This window comes from Sinocyclocheilus grahami, unplaced genomic scaffold (assembly GCF_001515645.1).
Source record: "Sinocyclocheilus grahami isolate Dianchi unplaced genomic scaffold, SAMN03320097.WGS_v1.1 scaffold268.1, whole genome shotgun sequence".
Taxonomy (NCBI): domain Eukaryota; kingdom Metazoa; phylum Chordata; class Actinopteri; order Cypriniformes; family Cyprinidae; genus Sinocyclocheilus; species Sinocyclocheilus grahami.
The window spans coordinates 914,997-940,862 of NW_015505447.1; the positions used below are offsets into that span (position 1 = coordinate 914,997).

General features: G+C 36.1%; 3 protein-coding genes across 5 annotated transcripts in view; all 3 read left to right on the plus strand.

The window, feature by feature from the left end:
- The window catches only part of LOC107599517 (histone-lysine N-methyltransferase 2B-like), a 52,889-nt gene extending 43,972 nt beyond the window's left edge, over positions 1 to 8,917 (plus strand). The window contains exons 29-37 of the mRNA XM_016291135.1: positions 100 to 2,518; positions 2,872 to 2,985; positions 3,066 to 3,184; positions 3,302 to 3,430; positions 3,537 to 3,789; positions 3,897 to 4,004; positions 6,698 to 6,781; positions 6,911 to 7,040; positions 7,179 to 8,917. Of these exons, the coding sequence (XP_016146621.1) occupies positions 100 to 2,518; positions 2,872 to 2,985; positions 3,066 to 3,184; positions 3,302 to 3,430; positions 3,537 to 3,789; positions 3,897 to 4,004; positions 6,698 to 6,781; positions 6,911 to 7,040; positions 7,179 to 7,454 (3,632 nt within the window). The 3' untranslated portion in view covers positions 7,455 to 8,917. The remainder of the gene's footprint in view (positions 1 to 99; positions 2,519 to 2,871; positions 2,986 to 3,065; positions 3,185 to 3,301; positions 3,431 to 3,536; positions 3,790 to 3,896; positions 4,005 to 6,697; positions 6,782 to 6,910; positions 7,041 to 7,178) is intronic.
- An 829-nt stretch (positions 8,918 to 9,746) lies between these two features.
- LOC107599516 (uncharacterized) lies at positions 9,747 to 17,128 on the plus strand. The gene is made up of 18 exons (XM_016291134.1): positions 9,747 to 9,827; positions 9,948 to 10,010; positions 10,169 to 10,310; positions 10,396 to 10,500; positions 12,128 to 12,199; positions 12,316 to 12,372; positions 12,544 to 12,627; positions 12,805 to 12,897; positions 13,057 to 13,152; positions 13,238 to 13,330; positions 13,413 to 13,499; positions 13,792 to 13,896; positions 15,293 to 15,442; positions 15,533 to 15,640; positions 15,815 to 15,904; positions 16,083 to 16,160; positions 16,355 to 16,450; positions 16,611 to 17,128. Exons 2-18 carry the CDS (start codon positions 9,962 to 9,964, stop codon positions 16,678 to 16,680), a joined length of 1,575 nt encoding a protein of 524 aa, XP_016146620.1. The 5' UTR covers positions 9,747 to 9,827; positions 9,948 to 9,961; the 3' UTR covers positions 16,681 to 17,128.
- A 2,250-nt stretch (positions 17,129 to 19,378) lies between these two features.
- Positions 19,379 to 25,655, plus strand: LOC107599518 (uncharacterized). 3 transcript variants are annotated; one of them, XM_016291138.1, is made up of 18 exons: positions 19,379 to 19,552; positions 19,777 to 19,924; positions 20,189 to 20,290; positions 20,502 to 20,585; positions 20,797 to 20,853; positions 21,015 to 21,098; positions 21,337 to 21,417; positions 21,594 to 21,689; positions 21,858 to 21,950; positions 22,073 to 22,156; positions 23,118 to 23,222; positions 23,514 to 23,666; positions 23,861 to 23,977; positions 24,454 to 24,546; positions 24,702 to 24,788; positions 24,972 to 25,058; positions 25,187 to 25,279; positions 25,364 to 25,655. In XM_016291138.1, the coding sequence occupies exons 1-17, from the start codon at positions 19,504 to 19,506 to the stop codon at positions 25,266 to 25,268; spliced, it is 1,602 nt and encodes a 533-aa protein (XP_016146624.1). In that variant the 5' UTR covers positions 19,379 to 19,503; the 3' UTR covers positions 25,269 to 25,279; positions 25,364 to 25,655. The 3 variants fall into 3 exon arrangements, with proteins under 3 accessions (XP_016146624.1, XP_016146625.1, XP_016146622.1); XM_016291139.1 differs by having other exon boundaries at positions 25,455 to 25,655; XM_016291136.1 differs by having other exon boundaries at positions 25,187 to 25,655.
- The last annotated feature ends 211 nt before the right edge of the window (positions 25,656 to 25,866 follow it).

The window sequence follows — 25,866 nt, forward strand, 5'->3', positions numbered from 1 at the left end:
CACCGGTATTGAGTATTTACATTTTTTGATGAACTATCCCGTTAACTCTTGATTATTCATAATGAAGTCACACAGAGCTATATTCAAATTCTTTCTTAGGAAATGCTGTTTCCACATCCCATCACATTTTGACCATCAGTGACCTTGATGAGACACGACGTGCAACAAGGAGACTTTCCACACGTAGCCGAAATGCCTCTCCTCCCCCTGTGGTACTTTCAGGCCCAATGGCTTTGCGATCAGGGGGGACAATTCACCCTAGGTCGCTTTCATTCAGCCCCCCTGTCTCACCACTTGGTGCAACCAAGAACCTCATGAGTTCCACCTCACCTCGACGAAGAGGGAGGCCTTCCTCTTTGTCTCCCTCTAGCATCACCTCAGGACCCTCTCCACCACAAGCAACTCTTCAAAGTCCCTCTTCCACCTTACCTTCATCTGTCCGCCACTCCCCAAGACATCAACAGCCTTTCAAAACCACACAGCATAAAACTGATGAGGTGGTTCAAGAGTTCTTTATCTTGTCAGGGCCGGAGGAGGCTGCACGTGCACCAAGCCACAGAATTCCCACAGCAACTGATAGGAATCAAGGACTGCTCTCTGCGCACTTTGATCCAGACACCGATGTAGCGGTGGCCTCGGTATTGAATTCAAAGCTTGAATTTGATGAGGCTTTGCTCAATGAAAATGTGGCTCTGGACTGCGATTCTCAAGGTGGTGATGGAGATACAGAAGAAGGAGCCTGCAAATTCACCACTGGCAGGTCATCTCCTGTGACTTCAGAGATGCCAGTGGAAACAGATGATGATGATGTCACTGACCATTATCTGAATTTCTCTCGCACAGTTGTGGTCCGGGAACCTGCCAAAGAATCAGCACAGGCCGATCTCTCTGTCCTTCCTAACTCAGGGTCCATCTCACAGCTGGATGGAGCTGACAATGACTCAGAGAGTGATACAGGTGAAGCCAATGCAGACGATGATACTCAGGAAGTAGAATGTAGTTTTTGTAGTCTGGATACTGAGCCATTAAAACACACTGGTCCAAACAAGGGCAGAACCCTTGGCGATGGGCAGCTAGTTTGCCCAAGAGCACCTATTGCAATTCCACATACAACAGATTCTGTTGATCAGAATTCTCAGCTAGAGACTCAAAACATGGACCAGGTCTGTGAAGAACAGGAAATAACTTATTTTCAAGATGGTGGAAATGTAATTGTTGATTCTGATGTATCCAATGGACAAGAAGCATCATTTCCCGAAGAACTAAAAGGAACAACTCCCATCCTTTACAAAAGTGGGGATCTTGTTACGACCCAAGAAGAAGTGTTGCTTGAAAATGAATCAACAGAAGGCTTGCAAGAAGTGTTCTTGGATGACACCAGTGGGAATTTCATATCCGCTGTTGATGGCAGGGTTTTGGACTTGACAGAAAATACTGCGGCTGAGGTGGCAACTGATTCCTCACCGGTAAACAAGAATGAACATGTTTTAAAGAGAGGTTTGTCTCCTGTTGAGAAACCGGCAGCATCTGTGCCAGTGAGTAGTACTAGAACAATTCATGTTGTCGTACCAGCTACGGCTACAAAAAGATGTTTTGTGACCATACAACCAAGTTCCCAACCCAGAACCCTCCAGATGGCAATGCCTGTTGCCAACTCTCTGCCACTTTCCATGCCTGTCAGTGTTGTTTCATCTTCTCCCACCATTTCCGTTGCACCACAAGGAACTCCACTTGCTCCTGCCTCGGTTGTAGTAAATGGTTTTGGAGCTCTGCCTAAGGATGCCACTAAGGGTCGTACAATCGCCATGCGCATTGCCAACCCAAAACCGTTTCTGCCCCAGTGTTTACCTGGTACACCCCCTACACCACAGGTTCTTCTGGTCAACCGTGCGGGACAGATTCTAGTGAAAAACCCACTGACTAATACATACCAATTATCTAGCTCTAATTCCCCCTCCTACACCCAAATCAGCCAGATTGCGAAGATAATCCACAGCAATGTTCTCCAGCGAACCGTTCCTAAGGTTACAGTGATACCAGTATCGCAGGTTCAGGCTAACCTCGGCAAAACCACACCAATGCGTATCTTTTCTTATAGCAGCAACGACAGAGCAACACCGCCAACCCAAGTGCTAATCAGGAGGATTCCTCAGAGTTATCCTGGAAGCCAATTGCACAGCATCAGTCCGTCGATAGAAGGACCTGGCTCGATTTCTGAAGGTGGGCAGAAGGAGGTGGCCCAGGCGATAATCGATAAAGCAATGGCGAGTCACCGTGAAATAAGAAGTCCCACCGGCATGAGCCCTTCTCAGCTCCTCCTTGAAAAACACCTCTCTCCTGAATCAAAGGATTCAATCCCTGGGTTTCATCTTCGGACTCAACCCAACATATTGTCCCACTCCAGACCTCAAGTCAAGATTAAGAGAGTGTCTTCAGTAACTGATCGAATTGGTATGAAAAGATGCAGGTCGGATTTCTTGGACCAGATAGATCCTTATTCCCAAGATGACCACAGCAGGTAGGGACAAATATTCAGTCATATTTATTCAGATGTTACACAATCGTGTTATTGTGTTGTGCAATGAAAGATAACTATGAAAAAGTATTTACGCCTCTCTCTGATTTTCTCTTTTTTTTGTTGCATATTATTACATTTCATTAGGTTTTCAACCAAAGCATATGATTGCATAAAAGAGACTTTTCATAAACAAAATACAAGCTTCTTGGTGGACCTGAACCTAAATCAAAGCCTAATTAAGACCAGCTAGCCATTAACACAACTGTAATGTTGTTTTTAACATCCCAACTGGATGTTATTAATTTCTATGTAATATTATAATGTATTAGTAATAATTTTTTGTTAATGTTTAGATTAAACCGGGTTAGAATAAAGGCCCCAAGTGTAAAGGATATGTTTGACGACCCTGATGTTGGATCTCTTGACCAGCCAAAGAACAATGAATCCAAGGTTGCAGAAAAAGAGAGGTCAGTGCTGATGACTTAAAATCACATTAACTCATGTTTTACCCAAGAAAATCGCAATGTTTTCTTTTTCCTCTTTTTAGAATTACTCCAAATGAATCCGAGCCCACTGCGGTGCAGAGAAGTGACAAACAGGACAGTGCTAAATCTCAGTGTATGAGCTCCAAACATGGTGATTCCTCAGACTGGGCCCCCTATGCAGGTGAATACGAAATATTGTGTTACCTTATAAATATTTGGTGTAGTTGCTAAAGCTATTTCAATGAATTTGAACTGTAACAGAGGTTTTGAAAGTTCACTACATGTGCAATTGTTTCAGGTTGGAGTTCAGATGAGGACTCTCCATCACCAGGCAAGCAGGATAAGTGTGCCAGTCAGTATCAGCCCCACCTGCACTTCCAGATTACCAGTGAGGATGGCTTTAGCGTAGAAGCCGACAGCATGGATGGTCAGTATTGATGAACCTTGTAGTGAAACTATGAAATAAGAATGTGAGTTTGTTCCTTTCCTGTTTTGGCACATTATTATATGTTTCCTCTGCTGTGTTTCTTCAGTGGCGTGGAAGGCAGTAATGGACGGTGTCCAGGAGGCACGGGTAGGCTGTCGGCTAGAGCAGTTCCCCTTCAGCAGGGTAAGCGGTGCCAGGGTGCTGGGTGTCCTCCATGATGCCGTGCTCTTTCTGCTGGAGCAGCTGCAGGGTGCTTCTCTCTGCCAGAAACACCGCTTCCGTTTCCACCAGCATGAAACACCGGAAGAGGAGCTGCCAATAAACCCCAGTGGCTGTGCCCGCGCAGAGGTCTATGTGCGGTAAGCATCTGTAAACTCATGTATGCTTTTGTCTCACATGATTTTGAGTTCCTTTGTTTGATCCTTTCCAAATTTGGAAATCAAAAATTGCCTTTTTTACCCAACAGAAAATCTACCTTTGATATGTTCAATTTCTTGGCATCGCAACATCGTCAGCTTCCTGAGTCTAGACCTTGTGATGATGAAGAGGATGACGTTTTGCTCAAATCCAGCAGGTTAGACACTCAGCAACATAGTATGTGAATAAAATACACACTTTTGATGTATAATTTTATATGTGCATATATATTAGTGTTACACAATATACCAGTACTTAGGGCTGCTCGATTATGGCAAAAATCATAATCATGATTAATTTGGTCAATATTGTAATCACGATTATTTAACACGATTATGAGTAAATCAAATGACAAAAAAATTATATGAGTGATTTATTTAAAGATAGTGATACATATCAAATATATATTTCCTGTAAACAAGGTTGCTATGACATCTACATTGTAGAGACCAGAGAAATTTCACAATTCTCAATACCACAGCAGAGTATTAGGTAACTAGCTTATTAGTAACAAATAAACAAACAAACAAAAAGACTTCAAACTTTTTGAAAATAATTAAACTCTCAGTAATAAAAAAGCAAAGACAAAAACAATAGAATAAAAAGATACAAATGAAACAAACTTTGCTTTAATGATTTTTTTGATGCAAGTCTCGAGCAGTTAACAGCCTACTACAGAAATGAATAATCAAATGTAAAATAAAACAGCATAGTCTTCACTGTAAGAATGAAACTTTCTTTGTTTCTTAATAAAGCTACAAAAGTCCTTCTCTCTAGAGCAGTGTGTGAATTATTTAAAAAGATTTTTTTTTTTTAAATGTGTCTTTTGTTGTTTGATTAATATTAAGCACACAGTCGCAGCAGGAAAATAGCCCACTGTCACTTTAAGAGCCGCACGGATCCAATTTACCGTTACATGTGTATTTTCATTATCAACTCTTTACGTTCATTTATTACATGACCGACAAAGGTATATATGAATAATCACTAAGCGCTGCATTTGAACACATTTTTGCATGTATTTGACCATTTAGCCGCACACCTTGAGCTAAAAGATGACTTTACATGTCCGTGTTCTGCTCCGTCTCTGAGTGCATATAACGTTATCTTCCTGAGGAGCAGCGCAAATTCTCTTTCACGCTTTTGAAAACATGAAAAAATTTAATTTACTTATATAAATCAAGCACATCCCGTTTTGCAAAAGTCACGTTACTTGACTTGACTGATTTGCACGTGAAATTGGGCTTTTATTGAGGAGTTGAAGCACAGCGCTGGAAAGGGGGTGGAATGGGGCGCAATAATCATTTTATCTCGATTATTGTATTTTCATAATCGTTGGAGGCCAAAATTAATGTTTTTCGATGAATTGCCCCACAGCCCTACCAGTACTAAAAAGGTATCGCGTTACTCTGCTTTGAAAAACAGTACGATTTCTCATTTTACTAGTACCGATACTTTAAGAATGACAGCGTTATAATGAAAGCAGTTTTTCCTGAGTTGCATTGACATGCTGCAGCAGGGCAGTGTGTGTGCAACGCACTGCTTCCACTCCTGCATGAACACTGACTAAACTTTATATATCTGCACAGCGCAGGACTGTTTAAAGTTACTAACAATTTAAAAGTGAATAAGAAACATGCATAAATGATCAAATAAAGCGTGGATGTGCTTTGTTGCTAAAAAAAACAAATGTTAAAGCGAATTAAATCTTGCCAAAGAACTCAATGCAGTACTCACGCGCTATCACACACCCGACACCGAAAGCCGCGTCTCTCACACACAGCATGCAATTGCAAATTCAGATTTCTTTCACAAGTTATTGCGCTTCAACTGTCAAAATACACACAGAATTATGTTAAAATGCCCGTCTTGGCCTTATGACTGAAGTGAACGTAAACAGCTGCGGAAAAAAACGTGTATCAGTATATACAGTGGGTACGGAAAGTATTCAGACCCCTTTAAATTTTATCCATGCAGCTCTTAAAGTGACAGCAGACTAATATTCCTCCTGCTGTCTTTATAATGTAAAAGAGAAAATTACTCGCTGATCTTGACTGACTAACTTTAGTAGATTTAATAAGGATGACTGTATCAATGTTTAATTCATACAGTGAAGATTATGCAGTGCTTTACTTTTACATTTTGATTACTTTATTCAGTTTGTGTATTATCTCTTACTTGAATGCTACTGTTCAATAGAGACCCACTGTACTTAAAAACATTTTATTGAATTTTATCAATAATTAGTTTATTTATTTCATTTGTGTCTTAGTTTTATTGTAAATGTCCTTTCGTTTATTACTTTTATCTATGCATCTATGTTCTTCTTATTAATAAAATAGATAAAATAACAAAAATTACTATATCATAATATAAATTGTTATTGTGAAAAAAAATACTCCTATCGTGAAATAAGATTTTGGTCACATTTCCCATTCCTAGCTCATGCCCTCTTATCCTTTTAGCTTATTTAGTTACTTTTCCTGTTTTATGTTTTGATATCAGTTCAATAGTAGTATCAAGATATTTTTGTCAGATATCGTATAGAAATCAAAATTTTGGTATTGTTTGGTATATTTGGTATACACTAATATATATATATATAGCACTGCTTAATATAATCCTGAGCAAATTTCAAAATGAATATCCTTGTTTCATACTGCATATTATGGTATGCTTAAATGTATTTTTCATTTAAAAAAAGATAGATAAAGCAAATGTTATGTTGTTTATCAACTATAATACCAAAATAATTGATTGTTTAGCTATGTAAGATCAATGCATTACTAATGTTGTTAACATTTTTATGTTTTTTTTGTGACTCATCCTGTTATTTTGACTTCCTTTTAGACGAGCCACAAGTACAGAGTTGCCAATGGCTATGAGGTTCAGACACTTGGAGAAAACCTCGAAAGAGGCTGTAGGAGTTTACAGGTAATGCAGCATGAAAACTAGCTGTGTAAAATCAGCCAGTCCCATGCTAATAAAAAAAGATGGAATGAACGTAACCTTTAAAGAGGAAAAGTAAATGGTGCAATTATGTTTTCCTTATCTCCATGATAGATCTGCTATACATGGTCGTGGTCTTTTCTGCAAGAGGAACATTGAGGCTGGAGAGATGGTGATCGAGTACGCTGGCAACGTCATCCGCGCAGTTCTCACAGACAAAAGGGAGAAATACTATGACAGCAAGGTAAAAATTATTTCTCCCAGTGTGATGTATAGTTTTTGCTTAAAAACATCTATTTCTCTTTTTGCAGGCTCATCTCATTTCAGTGATGTTGCTTTCCTAACCCTTTACTCTCTGTTTCCTGCCTCTCTTCCCTCAAAGGGCATCGGCTGCTACATGTTTCGCATTGATGACTTTGATGTGGTGGACGCCACTATGCACGGAAACGCGGCACGATTTATAAATCACTCCTGCGACCCTAACTGTTACTCAAGAGTCATCAATGTGGAGGGCCAAAAGCACATCGTTATATTCGCCCTGCGGAAGATTTACCGTGGAGAAGAGCTTACCTATGACTACAAGTTCCCCATTGAAGATGCAAACAGCAAGTTGCACTGTAACTGTGGGGCCCGGCGCTGCCGACGCTTCCTGAATTAAAATCAGCATGTTTACTCTGGCACATGGGCGGGAAAAGGAGGTTTAGGAGGGGATATTTTGGTATGGGTGGCTATTTTTGAAGGAAGACACTCATTACAGGTGCTTAATGGTCCGGAGATGAATGTATTCTGAAGGAAACGCCATATTGAGTCTTGATTGGTTACCTCGTATGAGTTATGATTCCTACCCCAACATTCGACACCCCAGTAACATCCTGCATTGGATGAGGCAGTTTGCTTTGATTCAACAATTAAAAATTGTGACCTCAAACCGAATACACTTTACTTAACTATTTCAAATGTCACTATGCTTTTTTTCTCCCAGCATGCCTTTCAAATCTTGCCATTGGTGGCTGGTAATGCAGTAGATCTATTCTGGAAGGATCCTTTAGCTGGCAAGAATTAATGTACAGAGGTTTTCATAGTGGAGGATACCCTGAAGTTAGTAAGGGTGTGATTATTTTTGCTACTGAATCAAGAGGAGTTCCTGTTATAGGTCGTCCTCAAAAGCACCTTAATAATCTTTGCTCCTTTTTCCCCCGGAAATGTAAACACTGTACATATTCTCCAGAACAGACAAAAGTTTTAGTCAAACCATGAACAATCTTGCCACACAACATAGTTTCTTACAGGAGTCTGTTTCCAGAAAATTGACATTTGTACATTTTCAGTTTTTTTTTTTTTAATGGGTGCAAATGAATGCGTCACTTACAACACCCTTTTTTAAAACCAAATTTGACATCCTTTACTGTCACATTAAGTTAGAGTACCTTTGCTCTGAATGCATATACAGACCGTTTACTGCATTCTGGGTCTTGTACAGATTACCATTCTTCATAAGACTTCACTTGAAGTCCAATTTTTGACAGATTGGTTTTAAGAGCCTACTGTTTTTATGTGATTTTTATATCTTGAGGCCAGTCTTGGGGGGTCTATTGTAATATTCTACATATTAGAATCACTTGTGCCGTGTTAACCATTTGAAAAGTCCCATTCTGATCATCAGTGCTCCAGTATTTAAGGAAATATTCAAAACCATACTTAAGAATGGCGGGTTCAGCTCGAAACATCCAACATGCTGCCTAATAGCCAGGCTATCAAATTCTTGTGATACCCTTCCTCATGCAGCACGTTTAGACCGACTCTTGTCTCCGTTTGGGTTGACTACCTCAGAACATCAGTGACAGCTAGTTAAATTGCAGTACAAACAATAGTATAAAGAATGCTGGGATAATCCCACACTAGCTTTGATTTTATGTGACTGTAGGGGTTGTTTGTTTCATTTGTTTGTTTTTCCAGAGAATTCCCGGATCCCTCTTCCCTCATGCTTTTGTACAGAATTGAAGTGTGCTTGTTAAAAATGAAGACTGTGGCTTGATTCCATCACTGAACGTGATCTAACTCAGAGGGAATCTTTGTATATAGTTGTATACAAGAATTTCTAAATCTGTTAAATTTTTCTACGCACTTTTTTATTTATGATGTTCTGTATGTAATAAAGATACAAAAATATTTGAACAAAGAGCAATCTTCAAACTTGTTTTTGTTCTAAATATTATAAGTGGATGTGAAATCAAAATTGACTCCTGTATACTTTATTACAGCAGGTATTCCAAAGAAAAAATGGCTTTCATTTGGCCTTTAAAGGACTTGATTTGACTGTTTAAAATCTTTTTGGAAATTGTTTTTTGCTTTTACCTGAGCATTTTTAAGATTTAATGATTCAAACACGATGTCTGTTGATCCAATTTATATTATGTTGGATATTTTTAATGACTATTCTTTAATGGATTTGTGGGTAAGCTAAAAGGTGGTTTTGTTTTTTTGTGAAATTTATATTTATTTTTCTTCAGCCTATATCATTCAATGCTTGTATATTTCTATTTTTAATAGTTTTACAAGATTCTACTTTGACATGCCTTTTATTATTTTTCAGATATTTATGATTTAATTTCTTTTTATATATTGAGCATTTATGACTAATTCTGAAACGTTTTATTTTATTGTCTTTAATAATATAATACAGCATGCAACATCTTGTCCATGCTAAACTCATTCTAAATATGATAGAGTTTTAATTATATGCACATTATTAATGATGAGGAGAGGCTCAGGCTCCTCTCTGCAATATCTGCCTTTTTTTTGTCCAATTTCGCCTGTGGAAATTCAATCTGAAATTGCACCTTCAGTAACAACCAATGGACGAAACACTTAAATATTAACAGAAAAATGTTTTTTTTAGTCCCGCATCTGCCCTTCTGCCCTCTTGAAATGTACGCACATTTACTCTACTGTGAACAGGTGACCATGTAATGACCCATATAAGCAACAGTCCGACAGAGAGGGCTGTTTCATATGCACACAGACTCAAAAAGTAAGTGTTTCTCGCTTCTGTGGTCTGTTATGTTCAGTACAAAGTAGACATCCATTGATTTTGGTGTTCTGAATTCTTAATGGCATTTGTAGTGCTTAGACCTCTGTTATCCTCTTTCAGCATAAAACGGAAGCATGAACAAGATTTTGGCCTTAAGTTTAACTGCATTTCTCTGCTGCTGTGGTATAGTAATTGGTTTCCCTGTCTTTGTGGTCCAATATTTCATCTACATTTTATTAGACAAAAGCAGTAGCTCTGGACCAATTGACTTTGTCTTTTGCGGTAGCTATTACTCATTCTGTTTCTCTGACGCCGTTTATGATTCTGTCTTTGTTTTGAAGGTGTGCAGAGTGCTGAACTATCATATGATGACTTGAGACAACAAATCCTCAACTCTGGGACTGTAGTCTTTTTAGACTTCCTAGAGAAAGTCAGAAACACGACAGAGAAATTTGTGAGAGATGATCAGTTCAGAAAATCAAGGTAAGACCAGCTATGGATTATGTACTGCTATTGAATTGTTGGTTTGACCGTTGCCTGATCATTATTTTTTCCTGTGTTTTTACAGGATCACTGTTCAAGAACACATGAAAAACTTAAGAGAGATGGCAAAATCACTGAAAAATCTTAAGGGTCTTGGAGAGAGCCAGGATCATTCAAATATATATCCAAAGTAAGTCCGTGATTGTACTACTGTATAATCATAATAACATTGTTTATTCTGTGCTCAAGTCAAGAACATGATTCTCAAAAGTTTATATATACATTTAATTAATATGCTGTGTTGTAACTTTGATGTTTTGTGATAGTTGATGAATCCTTTGTCCTGAACATTTAAACCACCTACAGTTCTTCAAAGAAGTCTTCTACTGTATGTCCAGCACATGCTTTGGTTTTTCCGCATCTTCTGCATATTTAAACCCCTTCCAACAGGGACTATATGATTTTGAGATTCATCTTTTTACACTGAGGACTTATACACTACTATTACAGATACACTACTATTACAGAAGGTGCAAACATTCAAGTCAAGTCACATTTTTTATATAGCAGTATTCACATTAATAAACAAGTACCAGTACAGTACATATACCAGTAGTAAAGTTGTAGTGTTCTTCGTTTATGAAACAAATACAATTTCAGCTGTAAAGTAGCTCGAAATAGACAACAGTGTCATTATTCAGCTTGATTTAGTTCAGTGTTGATTCAGTTTAGTTCAATAGCAATGTGAATGGTGCAAAGTTCATTCGTTGTGTGAACACGTTTCAGTGAAAATCAATGAACAATCAATGTTGGTGTTCAAGAACTCAACATGGGGGTTGTAAACTTTTGAACAGTACTACGATCACTGTGAATTGTTCTTATTTTGTGTAAATATCTAATTTTTTGCTTCTAAAAAGCTACAGAAGATATTTGTTTTACATTTATCAAGTCATTTATTTATATAGCTCATACAATACAGATTGTTTCGAAGTTGCTTCACAGTAATAAACAAGAAAATACCAGTTTTAATGTCCTAAAGTTCATTTATGAAAAGTACAATTTCAGCTGTAAATCAACTCTAAAAAAAAATGAATTCAGTGTTGATTCAGTTTAGTTCAGTAACAGTTTGAATGTTGCAAAGTTCATTAGTTATGAAAGCAATAATCAAGGTCAGTTTATTCAAACAGAATTATTGGTGTGAATTGTTCTTTGTTTCAAGATCATTTTTTATGTAAGATATTTACTTGTTTCACATTTATTTATTAAGCCACATTCATATATATATATGGCTAGCGCTTTGTACAGTACAGATTGTTTTAAAGCAATTTCACATTTTAATAAACAGGAAAATGTTGCAAAGTTGAAATAAATAAAATGTCAGCTGTAAAGCTGCTGTACAGGTGACAATAGTGTCATTTTTCAGTTAAAGTTGGTTCAATTTTGATTCAGTTCAATAACAGTGTGGATGCAAGATTGCAAAGTTAGTATCACTTTCCAGCTTATTTTAATTTTGTTCTCATTCAATAGTGGCAGTGCAGTAAAATCAAAGATATTACTCAATATGAATTATCGTTTAAACCTCAATTACAAGACAAAATAAGTTAGACCAGTATATTTCCTCTGTGTCGCTATTGTTATAGTTGTGATGTGAACATTAGAATGATTAGAATAATTTTTATAAGCTTATAGTTTGACCTGTTCTTGGTGTGAACGGGCCAAACCTGTTCAATAAAGAACAAATATGTCTTATTATATGTAATGGATTTTTTTGGTGATTTAAAAATATATATTTATAGCTTCTGTTCTTTGATTCACAGATTATTTTCGTTCTTTATTGGTGGTACATTTGTGATCACGATCAAGGAGGTCGTTGACAAGTTTTTCTTACCGTAAGAGCTTTACTATCTTTACACATTTTCAAGAAAGTAACGAATCTCGTTTACTTTACCAGTTCACTGAAACTCATGACTAATATATTACCTGTGAATGTGCGTTTCTTCTGCAGTTATAAGAAGATTTACCGTGAGGCCTTAAAGAACGAGACAATGCCAGACATCTGGAAGTAAGCATGTGTTCACTGAGAATAGACAACTCTAGTGTTGATTTGCCAAAGTGCTGGTCAAAGATGTGTTTGTGCATTGAACATAATGGCATTCCAAATCCACCTTCCACGCCATGCACCTCTCTGATTTTGCTCATAACTTGATTTATTCATGTGACTTGTTTATTACAGAGAAGTGGAGTCGTACTATCTTCCAGGAGCTCCACCAGTCTACAGTAAACCCATGCAGTTCTTCAGTCACCTTCTGGCTAAGGCGTATGACCTCACTATATACTTTATTTAAAACATTATCAGTAATAAGATCTGATCAGATTCTGTAATGATTAGCATGTACATGTATATATATTTTACAAAGTAATTTCACTTAGTAATTTTACTTTTTAAAGTGTAGAGTATTAAAAGGTGACATTGTGTATTTCTGGCATCTAACAGAGTGGTGAAGTCCCGGCTGGTGAGCATGCTTAAAGCTGGGGTGGATACTGTTGTGGAGATTGGAAAAATGGATTTTAACCCACTTCATGAGGAGTAAGAGCTGTTTTAAAGCCATACTGTTGGAGCTCAAAGCAAATGTACTGAATTGTTGTCCTCCAAATGTAAAGTATTGGGCTAAAATGCACACATAAGCCCATTACAAATATTTGTTTCTTAAGGTGTCGTTTTAACCACTTGTTGTCTCGTCCAAAGGGTGCAGATGGTTATGGATCAGATTAGAGAGAAAGCCTTTGAAATTTCAATTTTGGAAAGACAAAAAGAGAAGAATGATTTCCTTGTATCATTAAGGTAAAAACCTTTGTTAACTTCAATATTGTACTTAATCTGTTTAAAAGACCTCTCTAAATAACTGTTTTTTTTTTCTGTTTCCTAGAACTGCATCTGGACTGATTGCTTTTTACTGGGATAGAGTTTTGGAACACACTGAAAGCCCATCGTTCCATGCAAAATACATGGATTCTATGAAGTAAGACTACAGTCCAGTTCTGCACAAATATTAGAGAATATATACTTTACTATAAATAAATACTTTTTTGTGTGTGTTACAGGCAATGGGCAGAGCTAACCGAGTTGAAGAACACAAGTGAAAAATATCATGTGCTTTTAGACCCGTATACAAGGCGTAGATCTTTGAAGTAAGGAAGGAAGAAAAATACTCAAAATGTGGAATATCACAAATGTCATTTAAACCAATATGTAATTAATCCCAGGGCTTTTCTCTTTTTTTCTTCTTTTTTTCTCAGGCTACTAAAATGATTTCATAATTATCATTAGAATCACTTGAACTATAATGGTCCACTGTTAGTATGTTAGAATCTTAAACTGAATAACAGTTGAGTTGAATTCTGTGGAATGTTGTTAAATTTTATTTTCAAGGTTTAACACTGCATTGTATCATTCATTTATCATTCCATTTTTCTTTTCTAGTTGGGCTGAACATCATTTTGGTAAATTCTTCGAGGCCGCGGCCCAGGAATATTATAATCATGGAAATGCAGCTCTTGGTTTGGACCGATTCAATCAGTCTAACTGGTAAATTTCATTTTAAACTTTGTTGGATCAGTACTGCATGAAATGAAATATCACATTATTTATGGTAAATGAATATGTAACCACATATCTGACACTTTAGATTTAATTTGCGAAGGGAATAGCAGTTCATGTTTCAAAAGCTGTTCGTGTTGTTTCAGATGAATTACACGAACATGAATATATATTTAATAAACATCTGACAGAACTTAAAGGGTTAGTTCACCCAAAAATGTTCGAAACCCGTAAGACCTTCGTTCATCTTCGGAACACAATTTAAGATATTTTTGATGAAATCTGAGGGCTCTCTGACCCTCCCATAGACAGCAAGGTAACTACCACGTTCAAGGTCCAGAAAAGTACCAAGATGATCAACAACATCCACATTTTCGTCTCTACTGCGTCACTTGTGGACGCGCGTTCACGACAGTACCATGACGCGAGCGTGTGGCGGCGCTGACCCGGATCCGGCGTAATGATGTCATCACGCCGGATCTGGGTCAGCGCCGGTGTCATGAGAAATCGAGTCCCCCCTCAAAATCGGGTCCGCTTAGGACCATGGCGGTAGCTGTTTTAAATGCCTGATCAAAAGTCAACACTTATGTTACTATTTCATTGTGAATATATGTATGGTAAGTGCAAATGCGTGGTGTATAAGCTAACCTAGCAGGCTAATCGGGTAGCTGTATGCTATGCTAGTACGTGAGCTAACCAAAAAAAAACAATAAAAACGAGAAATGTTTGATTTCACAACCTATATCTTCAGATACTAGTGTATGAAACATATAATTTAAAAGACATTAATGGTCATTATAACGAAGTTCAAACGACATAAATCAAAGCGTGATTTTGCAGGAATTGTAATCAGGTGCTAAAAATAATACCCATTAAAAGTTTGTTGAGCTAATGGGATTCTCCCTCTTGTTCGCTGTCATCGTTCAGTTCTGTCTAATATGGATAAGTCTATCTAATAATCAGATATAACTGTTAAACAAAGGAATGAAAATGTATTCAAAAAAGTATTATAATGATTGCTTTAATATTATTAGTAATAGAAAGGCATGGTCATTATAACGAAGTTCAAACGACATAAAGCGCGATTTTGCAGGAATTGTAATCAGGCGTTAAAAATAATACCCATTAAAAGTTCGTTGAACCAATGGGATCACTCGGGGTCCTAAGCAGACCCGATTTCGAGGGGGGACTCGATTTCTCATGACACCGGCGCCGCCACACGCTCACGTCATGATACGGTTTCGAACAACACGAGGGTGAGTAATTAATGACAGAATTTCCATTTTTGGGTGAACTAACCCTTTAATACCTAAAGCAACTTTAATGACTGATTAAAGGTTTAAAACAAAAAAGATACCTCCATTTTCTTTTGGATGTTTCACAGGGCTGTTGTCAAAAGCGCTGTTGTTTACTCTCTTCCTGTTTATGAAAAACTGTCTGAAGTCGGCTTTGGGATTACTGAGATCAACAGGTTTCTTCACAGAGTTAACCACATAACTCTTATTCTTGAAGGGATAGATATGCCCTCTAACAGGTAAGAAACAAAACATCTGTGTGAGGCTCATATTTGTTGTAAATATTAAAATATTAAGACTCTTTTTATTTGTTCTTTTCTATCTTGCAGACAAACCCTCTTGGAGTTCTGCATTCGTTTCATTTTACAAATACTTAGTTCAGTCATTGAAGAGGAGAAAGCCAATAGCGAAGATAACCAACTATTACTGCCTTTGCGGTAAGACAATGTAATAAAAAAACCCTCATGAAAATCATTTTGCGAAACTGAATAAATTATCTTTTTAATATTGTATTTTCTTGATATATTTGTTTAGAAGGCTAGTGCTTTGCTCTCTTGATATAATGCATTTATAATCTATTCCTCTTCATAATCATTGTCTCTTTGCTATAGAGTAATTAGGAGAGTGTTTCTAGAGTGGATCGATTTTATCAAATTTGAAAATGAATATTTCCATGAGACTGGATTCCAGCAAATGCAGAGGTAAGAAATGTCCTTTTATAGAAATATCTTTTTATATTTTTTATATATCCAGTCAGTGTGGTGAGAGGTTGGAAATCTGGTGAACTGCTTGGTTCTGAGACACTTTGATTTTTGTTCATTTATGATTTTTTGTTCATTTATGAATCAAATAATCAATCGGACATTTTATATTTTCCAGCAAATGGAATCATATCATCATTAACGAGTTATTGAAAAGTGAAGCTTTTACACGAAAGCAGCTTGAAGAAGCACCAAAGTAAGAGGAAAGATCAAGTTTTGTTTAAGGACAAGGATATATTTTTAATATGTGGCTCTAAATCTGAAAATATTAATATGTAAAGACATGTACTGTAGGTTCTTAATTCCCTTTTTTAGTTTTTGAATCTTCAAAAATCTTTTTGAAATGTATTCATATTTGACCGGCTCTCTTTTTGTTTTTCAATTATAAAGAAACTTTGTTCAAGCCATTCACCGGATCCTGGAGAAATTGAAGCAGTATACTGATCTCGTTGATGGCTTTGATGAAAGGATCGAACCAACTGTTTTGTAAGATTATCATTTTCTTACCATATATGCATTTGAACAGAAGCCATATCGCCTGTCACTTTTTGTGTAAATAAACGACTGATAATAAATATCAGTTTATATTGCGAGTTTAAATTGTCAAGTACAATCAGTAAGCTTCATAATATAAATTTTTCCTCAGAGCCTTCATGAGGTTGATGCATCGCACAAACGTCAGGTTTAATGAGGTCTGGGACTTGCTGTTGGAGTAAACTCTATATATTTGAAGGCAATATCAAGATTGCAACTGCTGGCAAAAAGCAGGATCATGCCAGGAATGTATTAACAGTACTTAACTAAGATGCTGTTATTGCGTACCTGTCTGAAGGAATACTAGGATAATTGCATTAGTGAATATTGAGTAAAACAAATTCCACTGTATTTGTTCTACTCTTATGCTTTGTTTTCATCAAAAGCATGATTGGTTGCATTTCTTTTGATTTGTTTTACACATTTTTACCCTCCAGCATCTTAACACTTTAATAAAAAAAGCCTAATATCTTGATACCAATAACATCTGGATCTATTTTCATGCGTTAACACTTAAGTGCAAGGCCAATGGTATGATGTAATAGTATTGATATGATGCTGTTATATGACATACAGTGGGGCAAAAAAGTATTTAGTCAGCCACCAATTGTGCAAGTTCTCCCACTTAAAAAGATGAGAGAGGCTTAGTCACGGGCTACTTTACGATTGTTTGATTAATGAAATGAGAAGGACAATTTTAATTCCCTGTATTTGTTAATATTCTTGTCTAATGTTGTCCTCTAAACAATGTACATATTGAAAACTGCACAAAGTCTAAATATAAGTGCACTCTATGCATCATGCAGAAAATGTGCTTTATATAAATGCATTTTCCTGTTATAAAAATAAAACACTTGAATGCACTGCCTAAAATACTTATTTTTAGCGATGTAGAATTTTTAAGAACTAGAATAATTTGTAGAATTATTCTAAGCACCTAGAACTTGTTATAAAGTAGTTTTTTGTGAAATTGAAATGGTAACTATATAGTATACAAGTATATAGCCTAAATAAAAGATTAGTTGTTCCACATTAAACAGCAGAAGGAATCTCTCAAAGCACCACTCATGAAACGATGAATTTCTAAAAAGTGTTTTATACAGAGTACTTTTCGATAACAACACTCTAATAACTGACCGCTTCTTTCACCGTTATAACATTCAGTCCTGATCAACCTGTTTATCCAGCAATAACAACCAGCTGGATGTACATTATAGGGATAGTTCACCCAAAAATGAAAGTTATGTCATTAATTACTCACCCTCATTTCGATTCAAACCCGTAAGACCTTCGTTCATCTTCAGAACACAAATTAAGATATCTTGAGAGCTGTCTGACCCTGCATAGACAGCAATGCAACTGAAATATTACCAAGTCCAGAAACGTAGCAAGGAGATCTGTAAAATAATCCATGTGACATCAGTGGTTCATCAGCAATTATACGAAGCTGTGAGAATACTTTTTGTGCGCAAAAAAAAAAAAAAGACTATTCAACAATTCGTCTCCTCTGAATCACCCTGGTGCCATTTTGGAGAATATCCGCTGGATGTAAACAACATATGCTGTTCTGTGTCAGCTGCGTCACGCCGGATCTGTTTCCTATGTTGTTGATTTGGTATCCATGTGATGCAGCTGCGCACAAAAAGTATTCTCACAGCTTCGTATAATTGCTGATGAACCACTGATGTCACATGGATTATTTTACAGATCTCCTTGCTACGTTTCTGGACTTGGGAACATTTCAGTTGCGTTGCTGTCTATGCAGGGTCAGACAGCTCTCAGATTCCATCAAAAATAGCTTATTTTGTGTTGTGAAGATGAATGAAGGTCTTACGGGTTTGAAACGACATGAGGGTGATTAATGACAGAATTTTCATTTTTGGGTGAACTAACCCTTTTACCCTTACCTGACTACTGTAACAATTTGACATTCAGTTGTCACTCTGTGATTACACATGTAACCATACCTAACTAATAATGATGTTGTACTCTATATTCATTAAAATGAGTTTAAAGAAATTTATTAAATGCAATAAAGGAATATATCAATGGATTTCACTTGTTTAGTCAACTATGAATCGCATTTATCCAAATTCCACTATTATGCAAGTCTAAAGCACATTTTCCATATTGGAGAGTGTGGTTTCAACATATCACAGTCATCATGCTACTCCTAGGTTAGGTTGAGAGACATCTCCAGCACTTTTAAATCATTTAGGAGCTGAGATCTAGTTGCACTTTTACCTTCATTAAGTGTAGGAATAAGATCCAAACTACACCATTCATAGAATTTTGACATACTTAAGACTTGCATTTTACTCTGAGTGGCCCCTGATTTGCAACATTTTTTGCTCTAATGAGTTACTGACTAGAAAAACTAATGTTGACTGAAGAAATATTGACCTGGACAAAAACACACCGTGGACTTTAACACTGATCTACATTATTGGCAACATACATTAAACTCATGGCCTACATTCAGTTTAATATTGACAGATTGCATTTCTTGCACAAAACATTCATCAGTTCTTGTAATCTGACATTGTCAAAAACATATTTACTGTAATTTTTCCCAGTTTGGCATGTACATGCATGCACTACTCTGAACTGTTCTTGTTAACTCGCTTTAGAGTTACCTTAAAGTTTTAGGAACCTTTCTTTTGCTTTAGTGTTTTAAGAAAAATATTGTCTTATTTTAACATATTGAGCAAAACCTTTAACCTAACCCAAAACTGATATTGATAAACTTACAATTGAAAAGAGGCAATTAAATACTGTCTGCACCATTATTGTGACCTTCAGAGTGGACGTTGAAACACTTCTCGTGTTGTAAGAGCAGACAGACTGCAAGGTCAATTCAGCAGCCGTGTTTACACAGATGAAAGTTCATATCAGTAGAGATAAAGTTTAGTCCAGCTTTTTACTCCTGATGTTTAAGTCCACAGTGAATATGTTGTGATCTCTTTCTGTTATTTAGTTTTTTGTTCTGAGAAAGAAACAACGATATGAATAAGTCACTAGCTGTCTTAATCTTAGCTCTTCTGCTCTTTAAAGGTAAGCTAATGCTTGTTTTCTTATATACCTAAATTCATTATCTGATGTGGTATTTAATTTCTCATTAGACAAGCTCTCTTGAATGAGTGATAATATTAATCTCACAATGGTTTTTTAAATATAAATGTAATATTAAAATGTCTACTGCGGTTGGACTTTATATAATCATTGAATATTATACTGTCACTGTATATTTTAGCCGATTTTTCTTTTTTTATATACAGGTGTGGACCGCGTCAGCCTAACGGATGAGGACTATGAAATGGCAGACAAACTCTTCACGCTGGGAGCTGAAGCGTTCTTGAAATACTTGGACAATTTCAAAGGGGCTGCAGAAGTGGTTGTGGAAAAAAATAAGATCAGTAAAACAGGGTAAAACCAGAGATGTATGATGTAAAGTTAACAATGACCATGCACTGCAAGAAAAAAAAATTGTAGAAAAATTAGATAAAGCTAATGTTCTGGCAGAAAATTACCAGCATGTTTTCCAAGTTTATGGACAGTGCAATGCTTAATTCAAAATAAAAATCAATATGGAAAATTTCTTCATGTGAACTGTGCATTGGGCCATATTTCTATGACTTTTCTTAGAATGAGGAGTGTAAATTCACGACCATTGTTTTCTGTGTTGTACAGTACTGATTTGCAAGACTTGTGGATTTCTGTGAAGGAGATGATCAAGAAGATCAGTGCTGAGGAAGGAGTTAAAGGACATGATCATTTCATTGTAGCACTGCAGTGAGTACTTCATCCACTGGATACAAAAGACCGTTTGCACTTTATACTGTATACTAAACTTAAAACAAACATTTAAATAATGAATAATTATAATAGCTGAACACAATCCACTTAGATTTAAGGACCTCCTGTGATATTGTTTTCTTCTTCTGAGCAATTGCAAACCATCCTGATTATTATCATCTTTTTTTTCCTTCTGTGTGTTTAACAGCATTTTTCACAGACTGGGTATGCTTTACAGAGACGGCCTGTTTCGAGTGTTATATGCATTCCCCGGCAACGGTTGGACTAAGCGGTATGAAGACCTTTTATCCAATTAATTAATGTTATTGTGTAACTTTTTAATTATTATTTTTACAACGAAGACCAGAATGAAAGGATAACATGCTGATATGCATAGGGTTGAATGTGTCTGTTGCTGAATATAGTTTTGTTGAAACATCTTGAATATATGATATATCATCTCATTTCACAAGACTGATTTATATGTTCTGGTCTTCCTACAGAGAATTTGGCATGTATAAAGGGATCTTCAAAAACGAGACAGTGGTGGACCTCTGGAAGTACGTTTTTTTTAACTGAATTTGCAAGATGACTGAAAATATTGCTTTGAAATAGTGTAAAGATGCATCCATTGAACAGTTCAAATCGACCACCTCTAAAATGCAGATAATCTTCTCAGGATCTGTTTGAAATAATAGATAACTAGTTTTGTTTAATGCAGATATGTGGAGTCACACTACCTTCCAGGAGCTCCACCAATCTACAGCGATTCCTTGGGGTTCCTCGCTTACCTTCTGTCTAAGTTGTATGACGCATTGTTTCTTACAAACTGTTTCTTTCCCTTTGAAATAATGAAATAATATAGTTGATCAAATATCTTACAGTCTAGCTGCTAATTTATAGTAAGATACTGTAAACATTGTTTGATTAACCTGTAGCTTTGTTTGTATCAATCAAAGTTCAGATGAAGATGTTTGTTGATATAAAGCATATTAGTTTTCATGTTGACTGGAAATTGTTTTCTTTGTTGTGATATATAACAGGGGGGCACAGCCCCAAGTGGCTAAGATCCTAAAAGTTGCTGTGGAAGTTGGGAAGACAGACATCAATCAACTTTTTGATGAGTAAGATCTTTTTTGTCATGCACTGATGTGTTAAAGCACACAAAATCAATGACACCTCTTGCATTTACGTTGATTCTTTCATGCAGCTACTGTTTCCTAAAAAGGTCCTGTTAAAATGTCAAAGTACACTCAGATGACAAATCTAGATTTTTATAGTCTCAGTTATACTTTTTTAGAGTGCAAATGGCTGTGCAACTTGTCAGAGAGAAGGCCATGGAAATTTCCACCTTAGAGAGGCAGAACGAGAAGGATGAGTTTCTAATAACACTGAGGTACATTGAAAGTATTGTTTTCTATACTGATTTTTTATTCATATAGAAAATAATTTACATGTTTTCATGTTCACTTGAATTTACCCAAAAATATTGTTTAGCTGTATGTTTGTTAATCATATTCGCTGTAAAGTGTGACCTGTAATTTACGGACTGTGTATTTCATAGAACTGCATCTGGAGTTCTTGCATTTTACTGGGATAAACTATTGGAATACACTGAGAGCCAGCCATTCCATAACAAGTATTTAGCTGCTGTAAGGTAAGACTATGATCATAATAGTTACCTGATACGGGCTAGTCTGACATAAAAAATAAAGTGTTAAATATACAAAAGAATTGATGTAATATAATTAACTAAGTCTGGAGTTGTTTGTGTTGCAGGAGGTGGAAGGAGCTGAGAGTGCTGAAAGATACTGGAAAATATCATGTGATTACTAGCCCAGAAACAGGACTTCAAACCTGGACGTAAGAACATTTCAATTCAATTTTAATACCAGTAAAAACGCATAAAAAAATAATTCACCCAAAAGTGAAAATTTGCTGAAAATATTCACCCTCAGGCTATCCATGATGTAGATGGGTTTGTTCACCATCAGAACAGATTTGAAGAAATTTGGCACTACATCATTTGCTCACCAATGGATCCTCTGCAGTGAATGGGTGCCGTCAGAAAAAGACAAAAACACAATAATCCACACAACTCCACTCCATTCATCTTGTAAGGTGAACGTTTGTGTGTTTGTAAAAAAACAAATCCATGTTTAAGGCATTTTAACTTTAAACCGTTGCTTCTGGCCAAAATATGAGTCCATAATAAAATTAAACGCTTCCTTCAGCAAAAAAGTCCATCCCCTTTTGTCCTCTCACATTAAAACACCAACATATTTGTTTTCAACTACTTTGGACTGTTTTTGCTTGTAAACATTGCTTGATCTGTGCAAATTTATCTCCTGATTCAGATAAGATTATTTTAATATTATGGATAGAGGCATTGTTTTTTTTATCCAGGAATTAACGGTCTGAGGTTAAAAAGTTTACAAGGTGTTAATTGATGGACTGGAGTCGTGTAGATTACTTGTGGATTATTGTGATGTTTTTATCAGCTGTTTGGACTCTCATTCTGACGGCACCCATTCACTGCAGAGGATCCATTGGTGAGCAAATGATGTAATGCTAAATTTTTCCAAATCTGTTTGGATAAAGAAACAAACTCATCTACATCATGGATGGCCTGAGGGTGAGTACATTTTCAACACATTATCATTTTTGGGTGATTGATTCCATTAAAACTTTAAAGATTTCAGAAAGTTGAGTTTGGTTTATGAGTGTTACTCTTTGTAAATTGCATCACTGTGAAACTAAGAACCGTATCAAAGCCATGGCATTTGTAATAACTGACTGAACTGAACTCCTTTTCTTTATCTAGTTGGGCAGATGAGCGTTTTAGTGATCTTTTTGACAATGCTGCCCTAGAATATGATCGATGGGGTAATGGGATTTTTGGAGATGAGAGATTCAATCAATCCAACTGGTTAGTATGACAGTACTTTTCATTCAGTGCACATTGTGCATAATAAATTACTGTGAATTAATAACTTTGTATGACTAATAACTAACTGAGACCACAAGGCATGATTCAAGTAAATATGTATGGATTAAAATCCATTAATCCTTCATAATGCTGTTATGCTTATTGTGTGTGTATGAAAGTATAAGCTGTGCCTTATGAATGTATTGCATTCCAGTTTAATAGTCTGTTTGAAAATCTTTTGAATATAGATGCATAAATGTATGTCCATTCACTCTGCTCTTTGTTTCACAGGGCCATTATGAAGATGGCGACAGTATACCCTCTTCCAATTTTTGAAAGAGTGTCTGAAAATGGCCTTGGGATGCCTGAAGTTAATGATTTTTTTATTGACACTGAAAACACACTCACTGAATTATTAGGCGAGGACATCTTGTTCAATTTGAAGTAAGAACACGTTTAATTTCACACTAGTCTGTTAAATAATATGGCCACTATAAATGTTATAGATGCCATAATACAAACACATTTGAGCATATTACACCTGTACAATGACAATGTACAGATAAACTAAAGATTATGTGGTGATTCATCATCATTTGGTCATTAATGCAAAAATGTCCTTTTCTGTTGTCTTCCAGAGCTGTGATTGATGAAATATGGAATATTATTAGTAATGAAATTTTTCATGTTTCCATAAACAAGAAAAACCAAATGACATCAAATGTGGAATATGAGGACCCACTGCGCCATTTACGGTATAATACGTAAAGCCCTGATGTTTGTTTGTGTGTTTATATGCTTAAAGGAATAGATCACCCAAAAATGAAAATTTGCAGAAAATGTACTCACCCCCAGGCCATCCTAGATGTAGATGAGTTTGTATTTGCATCGGAACAGATTTGGAGAAATTTAGCATTGTTAACTTGTTCACTAATGGATCTTTTGCAGTGAATGGGTGCCGTCAGAATGAGAGTACAAACAAGCACTCAGCTTTTCACGTCTCAAGACATTAATTGATGGACTGGAGTTCTGTTGATTTCTTTTGGAATGTTGTGATGTTTTAAATCAGCTGTTTGGACTCTCATTCTGATGGCACCCATTCACTGCAGAGCATTGGTGAGCAAGGGATTTAATGCTAAATTTCATTCATTTCATTAACGCTCAAAGTATTAATTTATGAATGAAATATAAAACTGATCCCAACCACTTTCTCTGTTGATTTTTGCAACAGCAAAATTAAAGCAACATGCTTTGCCATCTGGGACAGAGTTCTCTCTGAGATTAACCGACAAATTAATATAATTGAACACGAAGAATTAGCAAGGTAAAGTGTAACAGACATTATTTTGTGCTCAACATGTCCTATCCTGAATGTTTAGTCTTACTTTTGACATTTCCAAACAAAACATTTTAGTTTGTAATGTTGTAATGTTAGTTAAATAAATCAAGCAAATGAAGTTTTTACCTCACATTTCATAGGCGCTGGAATGAAGTGAAGAACATTTTCATTAAAGAGTTAACTGACAGTGGAGAATTAACTCAAGAGAAGCTTGATGAAGCACAAAAGTAAGAAAAGAGTCTTGGAATAAAAAAATGGACAGCTGCACATTTACATATATCTGCATTTTTTACTGAATTATTGCTTTAGCTATGTCTGAAAATTGCATTGATATTGTGTTGTTATTATTAGTTATACTGTTAATTAGCCAACTAAACAACATTTTTACTGTTTTCTTCATGATTGTAAAGAACCTTTAATAGTGTCACACAAATGTTCTTCGACAAATGTGTAAAAAAGATCGATGGTCTGGAGGAAAGGATCAGTGCTTCCACTGAGTAAGAACTTATGCTTTAACTTAAAAGTTCTGAATATTAAATTACAAAATTAGTAGTTCCAAAACCATACAGTAAAATATCAAATAAAATTTAGAAATTAAATTGCTAACATTTCCATTTTCTTTCAGAATTCTTGGCAAAGTGATGCTGATGACTTTTTTTGCCACCGATTCTGTCCTGGTTAATCTGCCCTTTCTGCTGTCTGATTAATTTCTCTCAAGGCAAGAACTACATTTTGTTCTAAATTCTTTTGTCATTCTGTGACCTATGAGTAATCCATGTACTTGTCCCTCTTCTCTTCCTAGTATATTTGCCAGTGCTCAATCGCTGAAGTTGTTTGTTTGGAATGCAAATAGTGATGGCTCTTCCTTACCCTTTTTTTAAACTAATCTACAGGAGTTTTTTAGTGCTTCGTGTCAATTATGCTGAAATCAGGTCTGATAAACTCTGACCTCTAGGCCTCATCATTTCATTGTGAGGATACATCTGATGCTTGTTCCCAAATGTGTCTAAGATATTTACTGGTTTGTGTATCCAAAAATGAAAATTTGCCAAAAATGTACTCACCCTCAGGCCATCTGAGATGTAGATGAGTTTTTACTGTACATCACTTGCTCACCAGTGGATCCTCTGCAGTGAATGGGTGCCGTCAGAATGAGAGTCCAAACAGCTGATAAAAACATCACAATAATCCACAAGCAATCCACATGACTCCAGTGCATCAATTGATGTCTTGTGCAGTGAAAAGCTGCAGGTTTGTAAGAAATAAAGCCATCATTAAGGTGTTTTCATTTTAAACTGTTGCTTC